The sequence below is a fragment of the Anser cygnoides genome, chromosome 1 (assembly GCF_040182565.1).
Source record: "Anser cygnoides isolate HZ-2024a breed goose chromosome 1, Taihu_goose_T2T_genome, whole genome shotgun sequence".
Lineage (NCBI taxonomy): Eukaryota > Metazoa > Chordata > Aves > Anseriformes > Anatidae > Anser > Anser cygnoides.
Window position 1 is genome coordinate 72,754,166 of NC_089873.1, and position 22,813 is coordinate 72,776,978.

Below are 22,813 nucleotides of genomic sequence, written 5' to 3' on the forward strand. Positions count from 1 at the left end.
AACTGATGTCTTTATTCTTGTGTAACTCTCCAGGGATAATCCATCAGCAACAGCAGCTCCTGCTAACCCATTAAATCCTGTTCAGAATTTAGTGATCACTCCAGGAGAATCATGGATGGTGGCTGAAGGAAAAGCCAGTTGTAAGGAAATGAGTAACTGTTTTCTATAGTAGTAAGCTGATGAAGGTCACTTCTTTAAAATGAACAACGTGATAGTTCATTTGGTTAGCAATTGTTACAGTCCAGTTTTTTATTTATCACACAGTTAGCTCTAACCAGATGTTAGAATTACTGAAAAGGAAGGAGCAAAATTGCTTTGTTCTTTAACCTGGAAGAATAATTTAATTCAGAAGAAGAATTCTAAATACAAACGTGGTTTAATGAAATTGGAATTTAAGCAGTTCCATTTTGTGTACCACTAACAATACTTATTTATTTATTTTTTTTAAACAGGAATGTAGTCTGTTCTATTCCAAAAGGTTCTGTCTCCCCTGCGTGAATGAAAACCTACAGTCTTTTCCTTTGGAAATACAAGAAGATATGGATAAAAGAAAGCCCCAGCAAAAATCCTTCCCTGGTAAAAATATGGATACAAGAACATAAATACTGAAGGACAAGAGAGAGAGACAGTTCTTTGGCTTAGCTTTCTGCTCTCTCCTTTTTAAGACTATCATGTTGCTCCTTTTAAAGAAGTGACCTTTATCAGCTCACTACTACAGAAAACAGTGACATATTTCCTTGCAGCTGGCTTGGCTTCAAGCATCATCATGCAGCAGTTGCAGCACCAGCAGTAACGCCTTAAGGTGTTGAAAAGTTAGAAAGAAAGGCAGACAAGCCTGTTGTCACATGTCAAATGCATGTAGTAAAAAACTAAACAGTGTTAAAGTATAGGAACTATGTCCAAATTTCTCATTTGTTATTTTACTGTTTTGTATTGTTCTTGACACTCCTACAGTGTTATGAAAAAATCAGGGAGATTTATCCATTTGGTATATATAATTTGGTATATGTCCAAGAAAGTTAATATATACCAAGTGTTAACCTGACAGTGCTAGCTTGGTAAGATTACAGTAGGAAATGAATTCAAAGCTTTATTTTCAAGTCTAAAATAAAACTGTTGGGAGAAAATGTCATAGATACCTACAGAAATACCTGGATTCAAGATCCTAATCTCAGTAATATCACAGCATTAAGACTTCTGAAGGTAAGAGCATTTATAATGTAATAAAAAAATTTTAAATGTGATGCAAGTCTGCAGTCACTTTCTACTCAATCTTCCAGCCCATGTCTGCACAGCAATAGGAGATGTTAAGGACCCTTACTACGTCTAGCTTAATCTGGAAATAGAAAGGTTCAGCTCCTAAGCTCAATTCTTTCCTAAACTGGGCAATTGAACAGCTACAGTAGAGATCTGAGGAACAGTTTCAGTCAAAAAAAGAAAAGAAAAAAGCATAAAAAAATTGTTAGGGAAAAAGCAATTTGTTCAGTTTAAATATTAGTTTCATGATTATCTGTGTTGACATTGACTTAATTACAAGGAAAATTTAAATTTAAAACTGTGTATCTGTTAAAAAGCAATCAACGTAATGAGATATTTTAAAGTTCTTTAAGACTTTCTAATGTCTTAAAATCCTTCATTCTGTTTTTACTGAGCCCAGGATATTGGTTTCCCCTGTTGGAGACTGGAATTTCTTGCAGTTAGTAAGAGTAGCAACGATGGACCTATTAGTACATTTTTCAAGCTCTGGTTGCTTTAAGACATAAAAAACATGTGCATCATTAATTGCCTAAAAAAGTTACATGTTAGAACTTAATATTTCAGAGTCCTTTCTGTATTATTCTTTCAAAGAAAGTGATATAAAACTTATTTAAAATGAATAGTATTAAACTTCAGTTTCATGTTAGACAACCCTCCCCCCACTTTAAAAGTTGTAGTGTATCCTCTTTGTACAAATAACAGAGGCATACCCTATGCTCAAATCAGAATTCTGAAGAGTGAGGTGCTATAAATGGAATCATATTGCCTTTCCATCTTAAAATTGTAGGTATAAGCTGACAAAAAACAACATACTTATGTGAAATCATATCATGTGTTTATACCGGCAAATGGCTTTCTCAAACATCATCTAAGTGTTTATTTCCTTTATTTCACAATGTTTGCAACAGGTTGTATTTTAACTCTCAGCCTGAAAGTAGGTTTTAAAAGCTTGGCTAGAGCAGTTCACACCTCAGTAAGAATTGAGCCTTTGGGTAGTATGGTGTGCAGGCATGCTACGGGCCTGGAAGGTGTACCCACTGTGTGCTGGGAAGGTTCTCTCTAGTCTCTGAGCTGTTTTCCCTCCCATTCAAACTTCTCTGTGCCTTTTAAGGAAAGCGCAGTTAACTCATTTATTCATAAATATTATCTTTGCAATCACAATCTAAGAATCATATAAATCCCTCAGAAATTACTCTACCTTTAAGTACTTAAGTTCAGCTGGAGGGGGGAGTAGAATCCATATTAAAAGGGGGAAGAATCTGAAACGACACAATCTTTGATTTGGCCCTGTACACCTAGTTTGTTTAAGTACAGTACAACAGAAAATGCTACGTTAAGGACACCTCTGCTTCACAGTTACCCGGTTACACACACCTTTTAGTTGAAGAAAAACTTACTTCCAAGCAAATACCACAAAATGGTATGCTCTGTGGGTGTGTGGGTGTGTGGATGGGTGAAATGTTGTGCCAAGGGTGAGGCGAAAAGCAAAGCAGCCCTGAAAGACAGGTGCTGCTGGGGATGGGGCTTCATTTCCTGTCCGCAGCACCCCCTTTTCTGCCCTTGTTGGGGGATGCGAAGGGCAGGCCAAGCAGCCTTTCAGGGGATTTGTTTTCTTTCTTTTTCCTTCCCCGGGGCTAACCGAATCTGGTAGCTATTAGCTAAGTAAATAAACAAACAAAAAAGTCAGGAAAATGAAACACAAATGCAGAAATGAAAATGGAAAGCAGTTCAATGAGAATGAACTCGAAAGAAGAATTTCCTGTCGGAGGCTTCTGTTGCAGCTCTTGGTCCTGGGGTGTTATCACCGGCCTTCTGCCTCTACAAAGCAGTTCCTCACACGCTCAGATGGGAAGGAGTTGGAGAGGAAAGGCCCGGTGTGTATCCAGATGGTACAAGTGAAATACTAGGCTGCTAAAACTCTGTTACTCTTTGTTGCTTTGCTGACTTGGTAAGATAAGGCTACGTAGGATTTGCAGTTAGAAATATCTTCAGGTGCACATAGGCACCCCCACTGGAAGAACAGAAATATGCAATGATTTCCTTTGTCATGCTGGAGCACTCCTGGGCAGCCTCCTACCCTCTCAGTAGTGCTAAGCGTTTAAAATTGCCTTTGTGTGTATTAATAACTAATACAAGGAAGAATATGCCTTTCAGGTGTATTTAGGGGACGAAGGGATGTTGATTAAAATGAGGAGACAGAAAGAGGGCTACATGGACCACATGGATCAAGACAGGTTAATTTTTAATTGATTTTAATCAAGGTTCGTTTCCAGATCTTGCATCCTTTTTTGTTGGAAAGGAAAACATCTGTGCAAGTTACTGGGGTCTTCCTGTTCAGTGAAATCACGACTTTTAGTCAAACTAAGTCAGCTTTTAACTTGTGTCTGACCAGTAGCTTTTCATTGCTTTTTTTTTCTAAATGTATTGCTAAACCACAGTTGATGAGTCATCATAGCATTTCTGGGCTGTTTCAACCTTTGACTTAGAAATGAATACTCAAGTGATATAGATTGTTGTGTGGCTGTTGGTGGCATCAAGTGGGTGCAGAATCTAGTATCCTTAGAAGATTGTTTCTCAGGACTGGCAATGGCATATTCCTGCCCTTCAGACCTTGCATTCTTATTTATTTGGTTACAAAGCAATGTGTCCTACAGTTGGGTGGTGAAATGTCTACATAAAATTGTGTAATGTAATTCAGCATGTCAGGTAAAATGTTATCACAATCTTCAGTAGTTAACTAGGGCCTAAAAGGAAAAACAGAACAGAGGTTTGAGTCTGACAGGGTAACAGGTACTTATTGGTTGAATATGTCTAGCCTTAAGGCTATATCAAATTATGTTTTTGAAGGGCAAGCTTTCAGGAAACTATTTTACTGCATTAAATTATTGCGTAGATATACCTTATTTCTCCTCATACCATTGATTTTGAAATATCTTTACAAATACATGCAAAAAATTAGAATCTCTCTTTCTTTGTAATTCATACTCACTAAACATGTTTATCTTGAGTTAGTAAGTGGTGCCAGCATTTCACTAGTGTCCTTTAAGCATTCCTTTATCCAAAACTCCAAGTTCATGAACTTCCATGGATGTTGTGGTTTGTTGTTGTTTTAAAACTTCCCACCCAGTAGAGATAACATTCTGTTGTGTTCAGTTTCATTATCTCTTTGTTTTGGGCTCTCGGACTGTTGCATCTTTCTTTACATGCCATCCCTAAGACAACATTTTACATGCACGAAATCGAGCTCATTGCAACTTCCCTCACTGCTGACGTATATCCTCTAAAATCAGCATTCCCTCCAGCTGTTCAGGTTGTGTGACTTGACTTGCCTCTTACTGGAGAGGAAGAAAGTGTGGGGCAGACAGACTTGGCTTTGTGTCTGTGCTTTCTTACAAGTGGTCTGGCCACATTTATGTTAAAAATGGGGATAATAACAGTACTGTATTTCAGAGTGATTATTCTGCTTCCTTCATACTCATGCTAATTTATTATCTGCATGTTCACAGAAGCTTTTGCCGAAGTGCTTTTCTCTCCATGTTTTTTATCAAATTGTATGTTATCTAAGGCTCTTTAAACCAACTTGACTGAAAAAGTGAACATCTGATATTTCTGTCTATTTTCTTGCAGAGCTTGTAGGTACTCTCATGACATCAGCAGCGCTGAGAACAAAAAAGTCCTAAAGACCCATGAGTTGTCTGGCCTCAGTGAGGATGAACTGCGAGTCCTGCTTCTCCAAAATGACCCTTTCTTCCTTCCCGATGTGAGTTGTTCTGATTTTTTAAGCTTTTGTTTATTAGGAATAGGAAAGGGTAAGAAAGAAGGTGGGGGTCTGATCTCAATTTCAAGCTCTTAAGTTATACCAGAAATATTAAGATTAGTCTGAATGAACTATGAATGGGAATGGCTGTCTGTGAAAGCACCAGAAGAAATGCTAAAGAGCAAGGGTTGTAGAAATGCCATGTACTGATAACTAAAAAAACATAACAGCAATAAAACTGTTAAACACAGAGGAGCATCTTGCTTGCTTATATAGCAGAAGGCCTGCACTTGGTTTAGGCCTTGTCACATATGACTTGTCAGCAGAAGAGCTACCCTCTGACAGCAGGAAACGTACAGCAAGCTTCCATCTGGCCTGTTCTGTGTGCCATTCCTCTTCCTGTTAGCCCAACAGGATGCCCATAACGTTACTCAAAACAAGCAAACAAAAGACGTCAGCAACTTCATCAGAGATTTACAGATGGTGAAGTAAGCAAGATGGAGGTGAAAGATCACAGTCACCATACATGCATACAGGGTATAAAGGCCTAGCAAAAAACCACATTTGTTGGCTCTTAGCCAAGAGATAATGGAAACTGGGAAGCAAGCAACCCTTTTCTTGTCCAGCCTACATAGGCCTGCATGTTTTGATGCTCATGGGCATAGAAGAGTGAGAAACATCTGTGAGAAAATGACCAACTGACTGCAGTCAGTTTCATGTAAAATCTGCTCCTTCAAAAGTGCACTGAGGCTTTCCTACAAAAACTGAGGTTACTTTCCTACAAAGCAACCTGTGTTCAGTTTGTATGTAAGTAATTGATTTTGTTAAGTTTGGCCGAACAATGCAATCTCTGGTTTTGTGTGCATGTGCATATGGGTAGTACAATTTTCAAAGTACTGTTTCAAAGCCAAGAGTATCCTATTCTGGCTACAGCTGTTCCTGGTTAAGAAATTACTGGAGTACTGCCTGCTGCTCTTGTCTTTTGGAAGTTATAGTCTCCGCAGATCTGTTGGCATAACAGTTCTATTGTTTTCTTATTCCCTGCTGTGACAGTGATGGACTTTGACAAAATAGAGCATTTTTTGGTGTTTTAAAATATGTCATGCTGGCAGATTCAAGGAGCATAATGGTGATGAGCAAGGAGGATTAATAATCTTCATCCAGCTCAGCTGCATCTACAACCTAAGTGTTTCTTGTTTAGTTACTCCCAGTAATGAGCAGATAGTATCAGCCATCATTGATTGGTATTACTCTTACACTCTTATCTGTAGATCTGCCACTTCTGGAGGGCATCAATAATCGCTGCTAGTAGAGCACTGTAACTCCTGTTACTGAGTAAAATAGCTCAATCAGTGGAAAACATTGACTTAGGCCATTCTACAACCTGAGAGCTGAGGCAGGGGTATGAAAGCCTGCTTCACTTTTCTTGCTTAGAAATGCTAACTGCATGTGTGCCTGCTGACAAATGAAAACCCTCAAGCAAAAAGAATCTTTTTTCTTCTGTGGACTGAACTTGGGAGCAGGGTAAGAAAAAGCAACAGTACCCCAGAATCAGGATTTTCTTATACTTTCCCTCGCCTTCTCTCTGGCTCTCCTTTTTCTTTTTGCTGGCAAATGCAAGGGGCAGTGTGTTTTCTTGCTGCAGCTAAATAGTGTGTTCTCAGTTTAATTGAGGCACAGCTTTGTTCTGGTTTTGTGGTTTATTATGATGCTTTTTACAAGAAGACATCTTATCTGTCCCTTCTGATGCTGTGGGAACATGTGACAATACAGCATCAGACAGACATCTATGGTGGGGCCATGGCATGCTGTGCAGAATCCCCATCCGTGGTGAGGTTCAACACTCTTGCTGTTCTTCACAACTTTATAGTATTTTTCCAACAAACAAACAAACAAACAAAACACTAAAGCTATTGGCCTTTTACCCATACAAAACTGAATGTTTTGTATAGTACACCAAGGTTGACCGAGAACATTATGCATTTATGCATCTCCATAGGAGCATGGTCTTATAAATGGTACATATAGGTTGTATTGTTGAAGGCAGTCCATGTTTATGTTCACAGTATGCTCTCCTGTTGCTTGGCTGTCGCTAGTGGTAACCTACAAGCCTCTTCAGCCAAGGCCTACAGGTCTAAGCTGATGAAAGAACTGGAGCATCTTTCCTATGAGGAGAGGCTGAGAGAGCTAGGACTGTTCAGCCTGGAGGCTCAGGGGGATCTGAGCAATGTGTACAAATGTCTATAAATACCTGAAGGGAGACGGCAAAGAGGACAGAGCCAGGCCCTTCTCAGTGGTGCCCAGCGCCAGGGGACAAGAGGCAGTGGGCACAAATTGGCAGACAGGAGGTTCCCGCTGGACATCAGGAACCCTTCTGTGCTATGCGGGAGACTCCACAACCTCTCTGGGCAACCTATGCCAATGAACATCACCCACACAGTACAGAAGTGCTTCTTATCAGTTTTTCTGCCATAGAAGCTGAATGCCTGTAGATAACAAAGAAAAAAATCACTGAATCTACTGTGCTTCTCCATTTTGTGTTGTATCTGTTCTCCCTGTTTATAGGTCTGCCAATTTTACAACAGAAGGGATGGTGTCTGCAACCAGAAAAACAACTGCAGCAGGCTTCATATTTGCCGACACTATCTCCAAGGGAAATGTAAATTTTTTGTATGCAAGAGATCCCATAAGCTGTTGGATGAACACCCGCGGAGAGTGTTGGAAACTGCAGGCATTGATGCGAAGATAGTTTCAAACTTCCAAATTATATATGATCACAAGCATGTGGAGTTCAACAAGGAACAGAACAAGGAGAAAAGTAAGTTGTAAGAAGAAATGGGTTTAAATAAGATTTTGAGATTGACAGACGTAGAAGCTGTTCTTTCCTTACCTCACAGCTAAACCCCATCGTCACTTCCGTGTTTACAACTACAAGCGAGTAGAAACATCGAGGAAAAAGCAGGCAGATACAAACAGCGAAGAACAGAAGCTACCTTTAGAAACCACAATGGGCTCTGGGGTGCATGTACCACCTTCGAAAGGTGAATCTAAATAAATACCAATGGTTTTTCCTATTTCACCTCTTACAACATGGAACTTTTTTTTCCGATTCTGCTGTTGATCTGCATTTGGGAATGGAGTAAGTCGTGGCTAAGTCATGTGGGAGGGAGAGCTGCCTTCTTATTGTGTGTAATATTGCTATCGAGTGGCTGCTGATAGTTGTGACTAGCTGGAATTTTTAACTGTTACTGCTGATCTGTCAGCAGTGGAGTGCCCTGTAAAATGATCTGTGCTGAATGTAATCCTCAACACACAAATCGGGATCTTGCCAGCTAGCTGAGGTTCTGTTACAGCACTGCTATTCATTCAGTCTTCTCATGCAGATCCCAGTAGCAACGAACCTCCTCAGAGCCAACCCCAGTTGCCAGCAGGTGCCAGAGGTAAAGAAGAAGGTATGGATTTTTTCTACTCTCCAGTCCTGAGATCAGGGGTTCTCACCGGGATTTGGTTTCATACAGTCCTACAGCTCCCTGTGGTAGTGGGAGAGCAGCTTATGAGCTTACCATACCATATGCAGAAAGTGTCAGACAGCCTGCAGAGGAGTGTTGAGATTTCTGCCTGAGCATTGTGCAGCATAGCCATGTGTGTGTCCAGTCTGGGGAGCAATTGGGAACAGTTCTGGGCCCATTGCTTCCTTCCTGGGAGGGAGAGGGAGTTGTGTGTCTGTGATCTTTTCCTTGTCCCCAAGGAATGGATACAGCTTTAGCAGTAGAGCGGTTATATTGATACACATTCTAGTGTGTGAATAGGAACTCTTGCATCTCCTGCCCTCCTGGGCAGAAGGGCCTTGGCTTCAAAGGCCTAATTCAGAATACAGGGATAGTCAGATCCTGAAGTGCTTGGCTTGGCTATTACAGTCAACTCCTTGTTATGTGTGGGATCAAATGTCAAATGCAGTATCTTTCTCATGGGATTGTTTTCACAGGGTAAATAAAGGACTGATGTGTTCCTTCTTGTTAGGTAAAAAAGACGATTCCTCTGCGAACACTTTGAAGGACAAGAAGGAAGATAACAGTGACGAGATCTGCTTGTTCTATGTCTGGAAGTACTGCAAACATAACGGTAAGCCTTACAAGAAATAATAGTATTTTGGAGAGCAGTGTCTGAAGAGGCACTGTCCACTCAATGGCTCTGACTAGTGGAGGCACATGGCGTGTCAGCACCTCAGCATTGTCCATGGCCAGTTATACATTCTCACTGTTTCACTTTGTTTCCAAGTCAGTAATGAACTCTGTTAGAACTGCAGACATAATCACAGGAAATTCAAGTGGATACACATAAACCCTCCCTCCTTTTGATAACATGTTTTTGGTCTATTTCAGTCACGTTGATGAGGTCATGCCTTGGGCATGATTTTCTAAAACCCTTTAACTGTTAAATGTTATACTTTCTGTAGCTATTAGATCAATTTAACAACTGGCCTTATGCTGATGGTTGATCATATGTCATCCTTTATTCCTGTTGTGTCTTATGGATGTCTGATAATAGGCGTATTCTTGCCCCATTAAGTCCTTTAAAAAGTGACCTGTTACAACGATTTAAGAAAACACAGTAGTTGTACTATGTAAGCTAAATGTGATTCTTGCTGTGGCCAATAATAGGGATCTGGGGAAAATATAAGTATAAGCAGTTGTATTCAGACACAGTCCCAGAACAGTCTCCTAAGCCTTAAGTGATTTAGGCTTCCTTGGATAAGAGGGATGTAGCATTAAATTTTTCTTCTGGTCAACTTGTCTGGTCACTTTCTAAATTTCTACTCCCTTTCTGACTTCCTGGTCTTGGCAAAAGACCATTTAACTAAGTCAGACTGTGTTCACTTTTTGCTTAGGAAGTATGTACTTAGTTGCTTGAAGATCATTTGGTCTCAGATGCTTGTGTGTGTTTAGCATTTCTGTAGTGGGTTTGTGTTCTTGTAAAGATGCAGTTCTCCCCTCAGAAGCTCCTTTTCTGAATCAAATGAGTAAATTACTCTTTCCCACTTAAGGGCTTGATAATGCCTCTTCTTCACCATTACTTGGAAGAGAGGCAGTGCTTTAAAAATAAATGATGCCTTTTATGGGTACTTTATGAACCATAGAAATGAAATCTAGCCCAGAGAGACCAAGTGTGGTTTTTTTTTTCTATAGCTTTTCAAGTTAATTTAGAGATGGTGCTTTCAAGACAGGGTGTGTTCTACCCCTATCAACAGAAAGAAGGAAAAAAAGAAAAAAGAAGTGAGTTATTCTGTTTTCATAAACAGGGCTAGTTGTCATATATTTTGTGGTCAGAAACGTCAAGGGAAAGGAATGATAAAACTTTTTGGCCCTGTCTCTGCAGCAGATACCCCAGCCTGGTATCACGTTTCTCAGACTCTCTCTGCTTCTTTAAGACCAGGCTTGAGGGTGAAGGTTATGAACTTTTTGACTTGCATGGTGTGAATGGTGTGCCCAGGCTCAAAGCGACTATACTGTGACCACCAAACAGCTAAACCCAACCACTGGAGAGTTAGTGTGTTTAGCCATACGGTGTTTGGTTCAAAAGTTGTGAATAAGAGGTTTGGTCCGTACTCAGATGTGGAGTGCGCATCAGCTACCCTAACAGGGAGGTATGGAGGTCAGACTGTGCCTGTATAGAGCAGCATGCATTCATGCAGAGACGTTAAGGTCTGAACTCAAACTCACAGACCTAAAAAAAGTCTTCCCCTTTCTGTGTAACACAGGTCCCACATATAAGGCAGCTGAAGTTGTTGCTTCCCATGTTCTGAGAAGCAAAGCAGCAATTCCAATGGTGTCTAACAGTCTTGTTAGCAGGACTGTGTGCTACATGTTCCAGGATGAATGTAGAGTCTCTCTTGCAGGATATCCTGTGGAGTATTGCAGTCCTTTATGCTGCCTCATTCGTTGGGCTGGGCCTAAAGAAAACACTTTAACAGTCCATCTTGTTAATGAGCTCAGAAGCTCTAAGGGACTGAGGGAAAGAGAAGCAACTATTTTGGAGTGCCTGTAAACTTGCCCCTTTACAGCTGAGAAACATGGTGATGTGACATATAAACACTAACTTCTTGTCTGTGGCTCTGCTTTCCCAGCTGCCAAAGTCGTGTCCCAGCAAAGAGACAGTTGTGTTTGTTTTTTTTTTTGAATACATTTGGCAGGATTTTCTAGATAATAATAAAGAAAAACACACCGCTATCGTTTCAACACATTTCTAATTTCAGTGGTCTGTCTTTATTGTTCATACCAAAGCCCAGGAGGTAAAGCCAAAGAATGCAAAAAGTGTTTGTTCCTTTTTTTTTTTTTCTTGTCTTGTTTTACTTTCTGTGATTGCAGAGCTCTTGACTAAGTCTGATCTCGTTACAGACAAATGCAGATCGATTCATTACCATTTGCCATATCGATGGCAAGTATTTAATGGGTTCACCTGGAATGACCTTTCCATGATGGAGGAAATTGAAAAGGCCTATTGTGACCCAAAAATGAACAGGTATATTCATAGTTGGACTGGTTGCTTAAAGTGCTGTGGTTGAGCCTATGAGGGAAAACTCTTGATTTCTTCTTAGAGATGTCTGACTTCCATAACTTCTGATTAGTCTGATTAGTCCTCAGAGTCTGGGAGGAATGTACAAAGATGAGGGTTTTTTTTTTCCTTTCTAAGGAGAAAAGTAAAAGTGACTGTATGGAAATATCACCCCATTTTCATCTTCTAAAGTATAACACGTCAGTATCTTGCATTTAAAACTCTGCAGAGTAATAAGAGTAAAGTGGAATTCAGTGCTTAGAGTGTTAGTATTTCAAGTAATAAATCATAACGTATTTTTACTAACTAAGTTAGGTCTCTTAACAGTAGTTCAGAGCTGGTCTGTATTATGAAATGCCCTCTCCCTTTCCCTCTCCCTTTCCCTCTCCTTTTTCCTCTCACTTTCCCAATGTATGCTAGGGTCATTAATTTTTCCTTTAACTCCTTTCTGAAATCCACACTGTAAGTCAGCTGGATTGGTAGGGGACCCCAAGTTTGCCCTTGATAAATTGACATTGTCATTTTGGCTCTTGCCTTTTAAGCCAGAAAATTATTTTGATTTGCTGCTTGACTAGGCTGCTGCGTGGTGCAAATCACAAGCAAGATTCCCAAGATGAGGCCGCCTCAAGTTAATTTTTCAAGACTGCAAAGAGTAAAATTCCATGTAGCTCCAGGCAGTGGGATTTGTAAAACTCACAGTTGTGATTGTGTTCTTTGTAACCACAGAAAAAGAACAAAGCTGATAAGCTGCAGGTGTTTTTGGCAAAGTCAGTAAAGTGCTTACCAGCTTTCATTTTTCTACTGAGAAAAATTGCTGTGTGCATTTGTTTACTGCAGAAATCTTTGCCTGTTGTGTGTGTAGCCCCAGAAAGTCTGTGAAGCTGGCAGCATGTAATATGGCTAGTGACTGAGATGATATTCGCTCTCTCACAGGCCATAGCTCACTTCTGAATGTTGGAAGCAGTTTTCAGAGCTGCCATGCATGCTGTGGAAAATACTCTTATTTCAGGCCTAATTAAGTTCAGACAGTCACATTATATTAAAGAAGATTGCACCAGATTAAACAGGGGATTAGATTATTAAAATCTGTACTTTTTACTGTAATAAACCTCTGAATTTGTCCTTACAGTACAGCAGATAAGAACATTAATTTCCAGACAATGACCTGCTCCTCTTCGTTGCTTCGACGCCTCTCTACACCATCATCTGTCACACAACCCATGTTTGTATTGACTACAAAGTGGATTTGGTATTGGCAGAATGACCAAGGCCAGTGGATTGAATATGGAGAACAGGCAAGTCAACATCCTGTACACCTTCCTCATCCTGTGCTTTGAATCACTCCTGAAGGAATGTGTGGAGCTTCTTCCCTCCACTTCCTTTTACACAAACGAGGTTAATTAAGTAAATACTTGTGCTTGAATTTTAGCATCAAATAAGGGAGGGAAGCTACAGATATTCCTAACAGATGTGGTAAAATGGTGACAGGCTGGAGGGGAAGGAACACGCCTCTTCTCCTTACAGTGAGATTCAGTACAAGCAATTATCTTTCCTTGTACCTGGATGATTTGTCAAATCTGCTTTCTTGACAAAGATCTTGATGGTGAATGCAAGAAGACAAAATACCCTTTTTTTCAGCTTACGTTGACTGTTTTTGATGATGCTTGCTGGTTTCTGTCATCAGATTCCCTTTTGGAGTTGTCCATGTCTTCTACATACTATCCCTGAGATATGTACCTTTTAAAATTATTCAGGAAGTAGTCTTGCCTGTTTTAAGCATTGCCCTTTTGCCTCAGAGATGTAAGGATTGCTGTCTCAAGTCAAACATCACCTTTTTCCTTGGGTGGGCAAATCCTCTTTAATGAGAGAGTGATCTATCTGAAAAATTGCCATCTGATGCTATGGGGACAGACAGGTTCTTTAGGGATCCTGGGCAGAATGAAGATGCTACTAAGTTGTAGTTATAATTGAAGCTTTATTATTCCGCAGAATTTTGTAATTAATGTAGCACCAGGTTTTATGATCAGCATAGCACAGTATTTTATAATCAGCATATCTTACAGTTAGTTAGTGTTTATTCTAAGCATCTGAACCCTCTGCAGGCTGGGTCTGTCACAAATTAATTTGGACAAGCTAGAACTTAACAGGAATTAGGTTTTATTAACATTTTATGGTAAACCACAGAATTAGTTTCTGTGATATTTAGGGATTTAGTTAAAGATTTGAGAATGGCAAGGTTCACATGAGACTTACTGCAAGGTACAGGGGTTTCTTAAACTTAGTTGCATGCTTTAGGGACATTTTTCTTTTTGGTGAATTACTTACCCTTTTGTTTCATCGGCGTATTCAGCAGATGATCGTTGAATCTCAACAAGTCTGGCCTTTGGTGAATTACTCACTTTCCTCTTTTTGCAGCATATGCAGCAGGAGTCTGCCCTGAGAGACATGCCAGCTTAGGGGGAGTTTTGGTTCATAGCCCACTGCTATCCTGAAGAGCTCAAGGGGCTCTTTGCTTATGACCAGTATTTACAGGATCACAAGACGATTGACTCTTAGTACTTTTACGTCCTGGTTATGAGATAGACAAGGAAAATCTGGTATTTTCCACCAACTCTGACATTCTGGTATCTTCCAGAATGTCCATTTCTGGTACTTCATAGACTCAGCTATGATCCAGGCCATAAGGGTTTGAAACATGATCAAGGAGTTTTGTACTCACCTGTTTGTACTCACCTGTTACACCTGTTGCCCATTGACAATAGAGGAATGATGTAATGTTAGTTAATCTTGAACCACAGCTGAGTTTGGGGGAAGAGCTACTCCACCAAAGGGTCAAATCCTAACACTTGGCATGCAATATAACAATCACAATCTACACTTGGAATACTTGGATTATGAGTCACTCGGTCCTTGAAGGAAGCATACCATGGTGGAGGCATCCCTGGCTGCTGGGGAATCATGGGTTTTGGCATCCAGCAGCAGCTCCAGTCCACGTCCCACTTAGGACCTGTAGCTGCTTGACTTTACAGGCAGTGCTTCATGTGCTCTTACACTTCCCTGGGCTGTAACAGGGTCACCACATCCTGTTTGGCCAAGTGCCTGGGATCTCGGAGACTGGCGGGGAGGAAAATAGTTGGCCTGATGCCCAGAGCCTTCAAGACCAGAAGGGAGGGAAGAAGTCAGCCTGGCACCCCAGGACCTTCAAGGCTAGTGAGGAGGGAGAAAAGGGGGGCTGATATATGACCAGCTCACTTACAGATAATGGCTGCTTACTCTACAAAATGGCATTAGTTATGATAACCATATTACCAAGGGTCAGGAGTAGGGGGCACTGGTCAGAGAAATGCAGGAAAATAAATAAATAAGGCATCTCTCCGTCTTCTCAGGAAGATCAGTTTTCCCTACCTGGTTCACAGTGTAGCTGCACAAACGGTTTTCTTGGCTGAACACAGAGTTGATCCAGGGACAGGGAAAGGTAGGTAGGGGAAGATGATAAATATAGTGGCTCTGGTAAAGTTGGGCCTTGATTTCAATCAGCAGCTTAGATAGAAAGTGTCTCCGTCAGCATACTCTGATGTTTTACATTGGTTTGTACACTAGAGAACTATATTTGTTACAGAGATTTATATGGGATACTTGTATGTCCAGTATTATGTATGTCCACATATTTAGGAGTGTTTGGTACTCACAATAGGCCACAACGGTTCTGGCTGGATCCCTGTTCATCCTTTTCATTGCTTCCTCTTTCCTTCTACCCAAACTAGTTATCTAAGGTTTAGTCTTGACTGTGTATAATCATTACTCTTCTCTCTCTCTTGTGTTTTTGTTTGTTCGATTTTTTCTTAAAGGGAGAAGGTGATGTTGTGAACTCGCCATCTTCTGACATACTTGAGAATTTGTATCTGGCAGATCCAGATGCCATCGTACCTTTCCAGGCTGGCTTGTATGGTTACCAGCTCAATTTTAAAGGTACTCATTTTAAAGGTTCTCATTTACAACTATGCAGGGTTTTACAGAGGTTAATTTGCAAACTATCCCAGCTTTTCAAGGCTATGCCTTTACTAATGTTACCAGATTTACTCACTGGAAATGAGGTGGTGACAGAAGTGAGGAAATTCCTTACAGAAGTACCCTTCCCCCTTACTCCTTGATGCTCTCTAGACTCACATAGGAGCAGAAATCAAAAGATCGAAGTCTTCACATAAAGTCATGGTAAACCTGAAGTGAGGTAATCTCCCCTTCTGTGCTGCTGGAGCAACTTTTGAAAAGCACGAATGACGTATAGGAGCAAGTAAGATAGGCAAAGGCTGAATAAGAGTTACAGGGAAGGACAAGAAGCTTACGTAGTCTTTGCGCAACTATTCTTCAGCAGATAGCATTGACAATGAATATGCCATTTTTCATTAATGAATGATTATCATTAATTAATGACCCTATCTGCTAGACTTATTCATTACATTTTTTCATTTTCCTTTCTCTTTTTCCCTCTAGAAATGACCCAGACAAACATTTCTTCTAAAACTAGAAGACGGGTCTGTAGGCGACCAAAGTTTGTGTCTTATGAAGAAGTGCAGAAGATAAAGCAAAGGTAAATGATGCCCTTAAGCTGTTTCATATTTGAGAAGTATTTATAAGGCAAAATTGCTGCCAGTGTAGATAGTAGTTGTGCAAAGAATTCAGCTGTTGCTAGAAGAAAACATATCCACTTGCTATATGATGAGCTGCCTGCTCGGTGCATTGCCTCATTTCTGGGATACATGTTACTCCAGGTACCACATCCACAGGATTGGTGATGGACATTCATGTCTTAAATTGGCACATGAAAGAGGACTGTGACAACTGAATGGCAGCTTACAAAATGAGTCTGTTTCCCAATTTCTCTGTGGTTTATTTTGTTTATTTTTAAATGTAGGAATTGCCCAAAGGGGATGCTGCCAAATTGAATAGTCAGAGCAGAACTAGAAATGATAACACTTTCGCACTTTCTTTCCCTTTGCTAGCAGTCAGAGGGATTCGTCTATTCCAAATCAAGCCTGTCCTCCCCACTGGGATTCATTTGCCTTGCCTGACTCAAAATACAAGGTATCTTATTTTTTAGTTTGTTTGTTTTAATTACTCACTCTAATGATATTAAAAAGTAGTCTTACTGGAAGAGAAACACAGACTGTTGAAGTCCTACAGTATACTAAAAAAATGCTTCTCGGTGTTATATTTGTCCTTTTATATACTGTTTTTGACCCTGATTAAGGAACAGTGCATCATGTTGAGCACAAGAGGTTTTACTCATTGACTGTTACAAAATCTTGTGTGATATTGATCAAATTGTATTGGCACAGACATACTGATAGCTAAGGGCAGGACAGAAGTAATACATTTTCAGACTGAGAATTCCTTCTGGCTATTTTCAATTGACATAGAGCTCCATTGCTATTCTCACTCCTTGTACTTGATTTTCCCTAGTGTTAATACATTGGGAAAGGCATGAGAACCAGAATTATCATGTCTCTTAGCTTCCATGGGCTGGTTTCTGTTACTCTGCTTTGTCCTGAATGTTTAATTTTACACTGACTACCTTCTGTTGGATTGTGCCTTACTGAATGTAATACTAGTATCTGTCTGTGTGTGTGTATAGCAAATTCATCTAAATACAGTTCTGCTAAAAAAATCAGTAGGTAAAGTTTAAGTTAATTGCTTGGTACATTAACTCCCTTCACATCGTTGTTTTTCACAATTAGTAGAAAAACAAACAGGCAAACAACAACAAAACCACTAATTTTTTCAGACTGTAAAAGTTTCAGGTGTCTAGCACCTGATGGTTGAACTAGTAAGAGTTTGTGTGGGAACCTAGCAGCCAGACCTTTTGAAGAACTGGACCTGTGATACTCTGAGCTCTGTCACAATAACAAAGACAGCTCATTGGCTCTTCCCTTGGCTTTTTAGCAGCTTATCTGAATAAAGCTTGATTTTCAACGTAGGCTTGATTTTTTTCAAAAGAATGACGGGAAGACAGGTAGCTCAGTTCCTGTTAGGTCTATGAGTTGTATGCACTTAGTGCTTCCCTTATTTACTCTGAAAGTTTCAGTCTGAAAATTTCAGTTGAGTCCATTCATTTTGATGTTTCTGGAGTCACTGAAGTGTGTGTGAGAGGCTTTGGAATGTGACATGCAGATCCATGGTATCTCTGGTGGAACTTTTGCGGATGTGTGAAATTAAAGATCATCTTGTTTTCTAGAGCTCAGTTTGCTTGTTGAGTTGGGACCTAAGAAAACTGTCTCTTAATTTACAAACTAAATGCCTTTCATATGAAAGGAAACGTTAATTCTGTACCTAAAAAATGACAGAGCCCACAGTACGTTTTGGTACTAAAAATGAAAACCTGGGCTAGATTAAATAATTCTGTGTGGCCCTAAGCATGTTTTTTGCAGTAGGTAATATTGGGACTGGCTGGGATTCTGCATGCATGTGGTGACCATCGTAACATCTGACAATTATGACCTGATGAATTCCCTTCTCTTCAGATACTGATAAATAATTCTGGCAAACCTTGCTGCACTGGAAGTGACCCGTTATAAAAAGGAACACCTATGAGATAGGGAGAGAGTCTTTCTTGCTTAAGAAGAGCAGCTCTGTTTTGGTAACATTGCTTGTTCTTTGAGTGTTGCAGTGTCTTAATCTGTAAATCATTTAGTCATAGTGCTATAGAAAGTAGAGTATATGAAAAGCATGTTAGATGTTGGTAACAAACACCAATTGGAAAATTGGTGTGAATCTCTTTGCTGTTTAACAGACAAAGTTAGTAGCTGATAAACCTTTTAAAGGCGAAAAAGGAATTGATATTTTCTCTGGGACTTCATGTTGGGTTTTGAATTGTATCTTTAATGTAGAACTGAGAAATGTGTGTGATGAAGGTGGTATGTTTTTGTGTCAGTGGATTAGTCTTCATGTGGCAGCTATGTTTCAGAATCCTGACAATGTGTGCTGAAGACTGGTGTGCTGAAGACTACTGTGCTGTATCAAGGACGGAAGCTGATGTGTCATAATGGGTTAGCAAATGGTTGTCCTTGCTAGGATTTTCCTTTTTAAGTCTGAAGACGAAAAGAGCTAAAGAAGTTTTGTTATTACTAAGCACCAACCTGCAACAGCAAGGTGGTGTTACCCTTTGTTAGTAGGGGTTGCATCTTTGGGGAAATAAAGACTATCCCAAAAGAGAGTTTATGCAAAGTAGAACTGTCTTCGTTGATTGGAAGCCATCACATCATAAAATAATTGAAGTACCCATCTTACAGTTTTAGGCATTGTACCATGTAGCTGACATTCTGTTGTACCTAGAAAGTTTACACTTCCTTAGCAAAAGATTGAACATAGCAAAAGCGTATTTTATAGTCCAAGTAAGAATCGTTTATGTATCAATAAAGGATGTAGTACTACAATATGTTGACATAATTTTCATCTTGTAGGTGACAGTGAGCTGTGGTGTCAGAAAGCATGCAGATAATAAATACTAGCTGGTCCAAATTGTTTTGTGTTGCATTGTGAAGAGGCTTTGCAAAATATTCTTGTATTAGGGCATGGGAAAAGTTCTTCAACTGTGTAAAAACTTTTTAATAAATACAAAGAAGTAATTCTTCCTTGTGCAGCTGACTTTATTCTTGATCCTTATAAGACTCTCATAAAATAAGCCTCTTCTTCATTAAGTATTTAATGCATGGGTTAGACATGATATCTAGAAAAACACTCCTTTATCTATATGCACCTGTAAAATTTAATCCCTGTTTTATCTCCTCTACAAATTTATCCTTCTAAAATGTGCAGCTTTCAACTGATAGGCTGAAGTATTGATTTCATATTACCTCCCTGAATGACCACAGCTTTCCTTCTTAAAACACGCCTTCGATAGGTGGGTTGCTGGGTCTCTCACTTTAAGTCCTCTTGATTCCTCAGTTGACTTCGGCAGCAGTAAAGTGAAAAGCGTTACTGCATGAATAAAGTAAAATGTCTTACTGCATGACATCAGTCTGCCAGCATTAGGCATTTTCATTCTAGTTTACAGAATATAAGTGCCCATTCTAGAAGATTAGAGAAAATTGGGAAAATTATTCACGATGTAAGCAGAAGAGCACAAATCATGTTTAAATTGTTTTACATTAACTTTTCTCTGGGAAAAATGTGCATTTCTTCACGGATTTTTAAACACAAAATGTGGATTAATAGACTTTGTTTTCTTTAGGAAAGGAAGAAATGTATTTGTTTACGTGGGTATTTAGTGTAACATTCCTATTAGAATCTTAATTGCTCTCATGTTTAGAAATGTAGCTTTTTTTTTTTTCCTTAAATCTATATTTAAATGCAACTTTCCAAGTTTTAGCTTTGGAAAGTTAAGGAGGTTTGATGCTTGGAGACTGCATGTGTGTTACAAATGATAATTGTTATCTAATACTTTTGTTCTTAATCAACTTTGTTCATAAAACTAATATTATCTGAAATTATCAGTCAAGTTTGCTTTTTGAGATTACTCTTTCATTGGGATTTATAGCTACCAGTGTCAACTCTTACTTGGAGATGACAAAAATTTAATTGACCTCTTCCTCACTTTCAGTGTCCTTCCTGAAGAGAGGTGAGGTGTCCTTGCAGAGCAGGAGTGACATACTGATTTACATATTTATTGTTTGTCCTAATTATTCACAACAATTTAAATCATTAAATCAACTTCCTTACGTATAGTTTGAGGGCCATTCTGAATGTTTGTCTGCCGTAATCAGGCTTCTCTGTGTTATGAGCTAACTGAAGCCTCATGCCTTCTGCTTTGGTTTATATTTTATAGGCAGTGGAGATCAGTAACATATCCTCTGAATACAAAGAAATAAAGAAGCAGTTTGAGCAGACTATGAAAACCTACAACATCGTTAGAGTACAAAGGATTCAGAATCCATCACTCTGGAAAGTATTTCAGTGGTTAGTATTTGTTTTGTCATCCTTAAGGGCAGGGGGTCTGCAAGAACTGCTGTCCTAAATCTACTTCCTGGGAAGTGAAAGAGGTTGCCACCTGTGCTTTAACTTGACTGGTATTTCCTTCTTAGGGGCAGACTGAGGAGTGAAATTAAGTGACTAAGTGCTATCAGTCTAAGATGGACCAGAGAAAGCCATATTCCTAGGGAGAGCTTCCGTTTGCATGACTCCTTCGAAGGTGAAGGAGGGGGTGACAGAAAGACATGAATGACACAAAACTGTGATGAGGATATTGACAGTGGCATGGAATTGTATATTGTCAGAGGGGTTGAACAGAAACTGCCTGTTGCACGTGCATTCTGTCTGTTACAAATGTTTATCCATTATAGTATACAAAGTACTTGTTAAAAACACTTGTTTGTGCCAAAGAGGCAGTGGGAACAAACTGGCAGACAGGAGGTTCCCTCTGAACATCAGGAACCCCTCTGTGCTCTGTGGGTGACGGAGCACTGGCACAGGTTGCCCAGAGAAGTTGTGGAGTCTCCTCAGAAACACAGAATCATCTAGGTTGGAAGAGACCTCCAAGATCACATAGTCCAACCTCTGACCTAACACTAACAAGTCCTCCACTAAACCAGATCACTAAGTTCTACATATAAATGTCTTCTAAAGACCTCCAGGGACTCAACCACTTCCCTGGGCAGCCCATTCTAGTGCCTAACAACCCTTTCAGTAAAGAAGTTCTTCCTAACATCCAATCTAAACCTCCCCTGGCGCAACTTTAGCCCATTCCCCCTCGTCACCAGGCACGTGGGAGAACAGACCAATCCCCACCTCGCTACAGCCTCCTTTAAGGTACCTGTAGAGTGCGATAAGGTCGCCCCTGAGCCTCCTCTTCTCCAGGCTGAACAAGCCCAGCTCCCTCAGCCACTCCTCGGAAGACTTGTTCTCCAGAACCCTCACCAGCTTTGTTGCCCTTCTCTGGACACATTCAAGCACCTCCATGTCCTTCTTGTAGCGAGGGGCCCAAAACTAAACACTACTCAAGGTGCAGCCTCACCAGAGCCGAGTACAGGAGGACAATCACTTCCCTAGCCCTGCTGGCCACACTGCTTCTTATACAAGCCAGGATGCTGTTGGCCTTCTTGGCCACCTGAGCACAGTGCTGGCTCATATTCAGCCGACTATCAACCAATACTCCCAGGTCCTTCTCTGCCAGGCAGCTTTCTAACCACTCATCTCCCAGCCTGTAGCGCTGCTTGGAGTTGTTGTGCCCCAGGTGCAGGACCCGGCACTTGGCCTTGTTGAACTTCATACAGTTGGCCTCAGCCCATCGGTCCAGCCTATGCAGATCCTCCTGCAAAGCCTTCCTACCCTCGAGCAGATCGACACATGCACCTAACTTGTTGTCTGCAAACTTACTGAGGGTGCACTCGATCCACTCATCCAGATCATCAATAAAGATATTGAAGAGAACTGGCCCCAGTACTGAGCCCTGGGGGACGCCACTAGTGACCGGCCTCCAACTGGATTTAACTCCATTCACGACGACTCTTTGGGTCTGGCTACCCAGCCAGTTTTTAACCCAACAAAGCGTACGCCAGTCCAAGCCAAGAGCAGCCAGTTTCTTGAGGAGAATGCTGTGGGAAACGGTGTCCAAGGCCTTACTGCAGTCAAGGTAGACCACATCCACAGCCTTTCCCTCATCCACTGAGCATGTCACTTTGTCGTAGAAGGAGATCAGGTTCGTCAAGCAGGACCTGCCTCTCATAAACTCATGCTGACTGGGCCTGATCGCCTGGTTGCCCTGCAAGTGCCACGTGATGACATTCAAGATAATCTGCTCCATGAGCTTCCCTGGCACTGAAGTCACACTAACAGGCCTATAGTTCCCCGGGTCTACCCTCCGGCCCTTCTTGTAGATGTGCGTCACGTTTGCTAGGCACCAGTCCATGGGGACCTCCCCTGATAGCCAGGACTGCTGATAAATCATGGGAAGTGGCTTGGTCAGCTCTTCTACCAGTTCTCTCAGTACCCTCGGGTGGATCCCATCTGGCCCCATCGACTTGCATACATCCAAGTGCTGTAGCAGGTCTCCAACCATTTCCTCGTGGATTATGAGGGCCACATTCTGCTCCCCATCCCCTTCCACCAGCTCAGGGTACTGGATATCCAGAGAACAACTGGTCTTGCTGCTAAAGACTGACAAAGAAGGCATTAAGCACCTCAGCCTTTTCCTCATCTCTTGTCACTAAGTCTCCCCCTGCATCCATAATACGTGTTTATGTATTTATAAAAACA

At 40.7% G+C, this 22,813-nt stretch overlaps 1 protein-coding gene across 14 annotated transcripts in view; it reads left to right on the forward strand.

The window, feature by feature from the left end:
* LOC136789682 (protein mono-ADP-ribosyltransferase PARP12-like) overlaps nt 1-22,813 on the forward strand; it is a 46,002-nt gene that overhangs the window by 18,119 nt on the left and 5,070 nt on the right. For 3 of the 14 annotated variants that reach the window (XR_010828578.1, XR_010828580.1, XR_010828581.1), the window contains 3 exons: nt 453-576; nt 4,885-5,017; nt 7,580-7,820. Coding sequence is in view for 10 of the 14 variants with exons in the window: in XM_066990296.1 (XP_066846397.1) it covers nt 2,968-3,131; nt 4,885-5,017; nt 7,580-7,832; nt 7,912-8,055; nt 8,398-8,466; nt 9,035-9,136; nt 11,410-11,533; nt 12,696-12,865; nt 15,419-15,535; nt 16,058-16,154; nt 16,567-16,648; nt 20,388-20,518 (1,586 nt within the window). In the remaining 4 variants the exon portion in view is untranslated. Of the gene's footprint in view, nt 1-452; nt 3,492-4,776; nt 4,809-4,884; nt 5,020-7,579; nt 7,833-7,911; nt 8,056-8,397; nt 8,467-9,034; nt 9,137-11,409; nt 11,534-12,695; nt 12,866-15,418; nt 15,536-16,057; nt 16,155-16,566; nt 16,649-17,991; nt 19,189-20,387; nt 20,519-22,813 lie in introns of those variants that run through there. The other 11 variants (XM_066990298.1, XM_066990296.1, XM_066990305.1 and 8 more) reach the window with 11 other exon arrangements.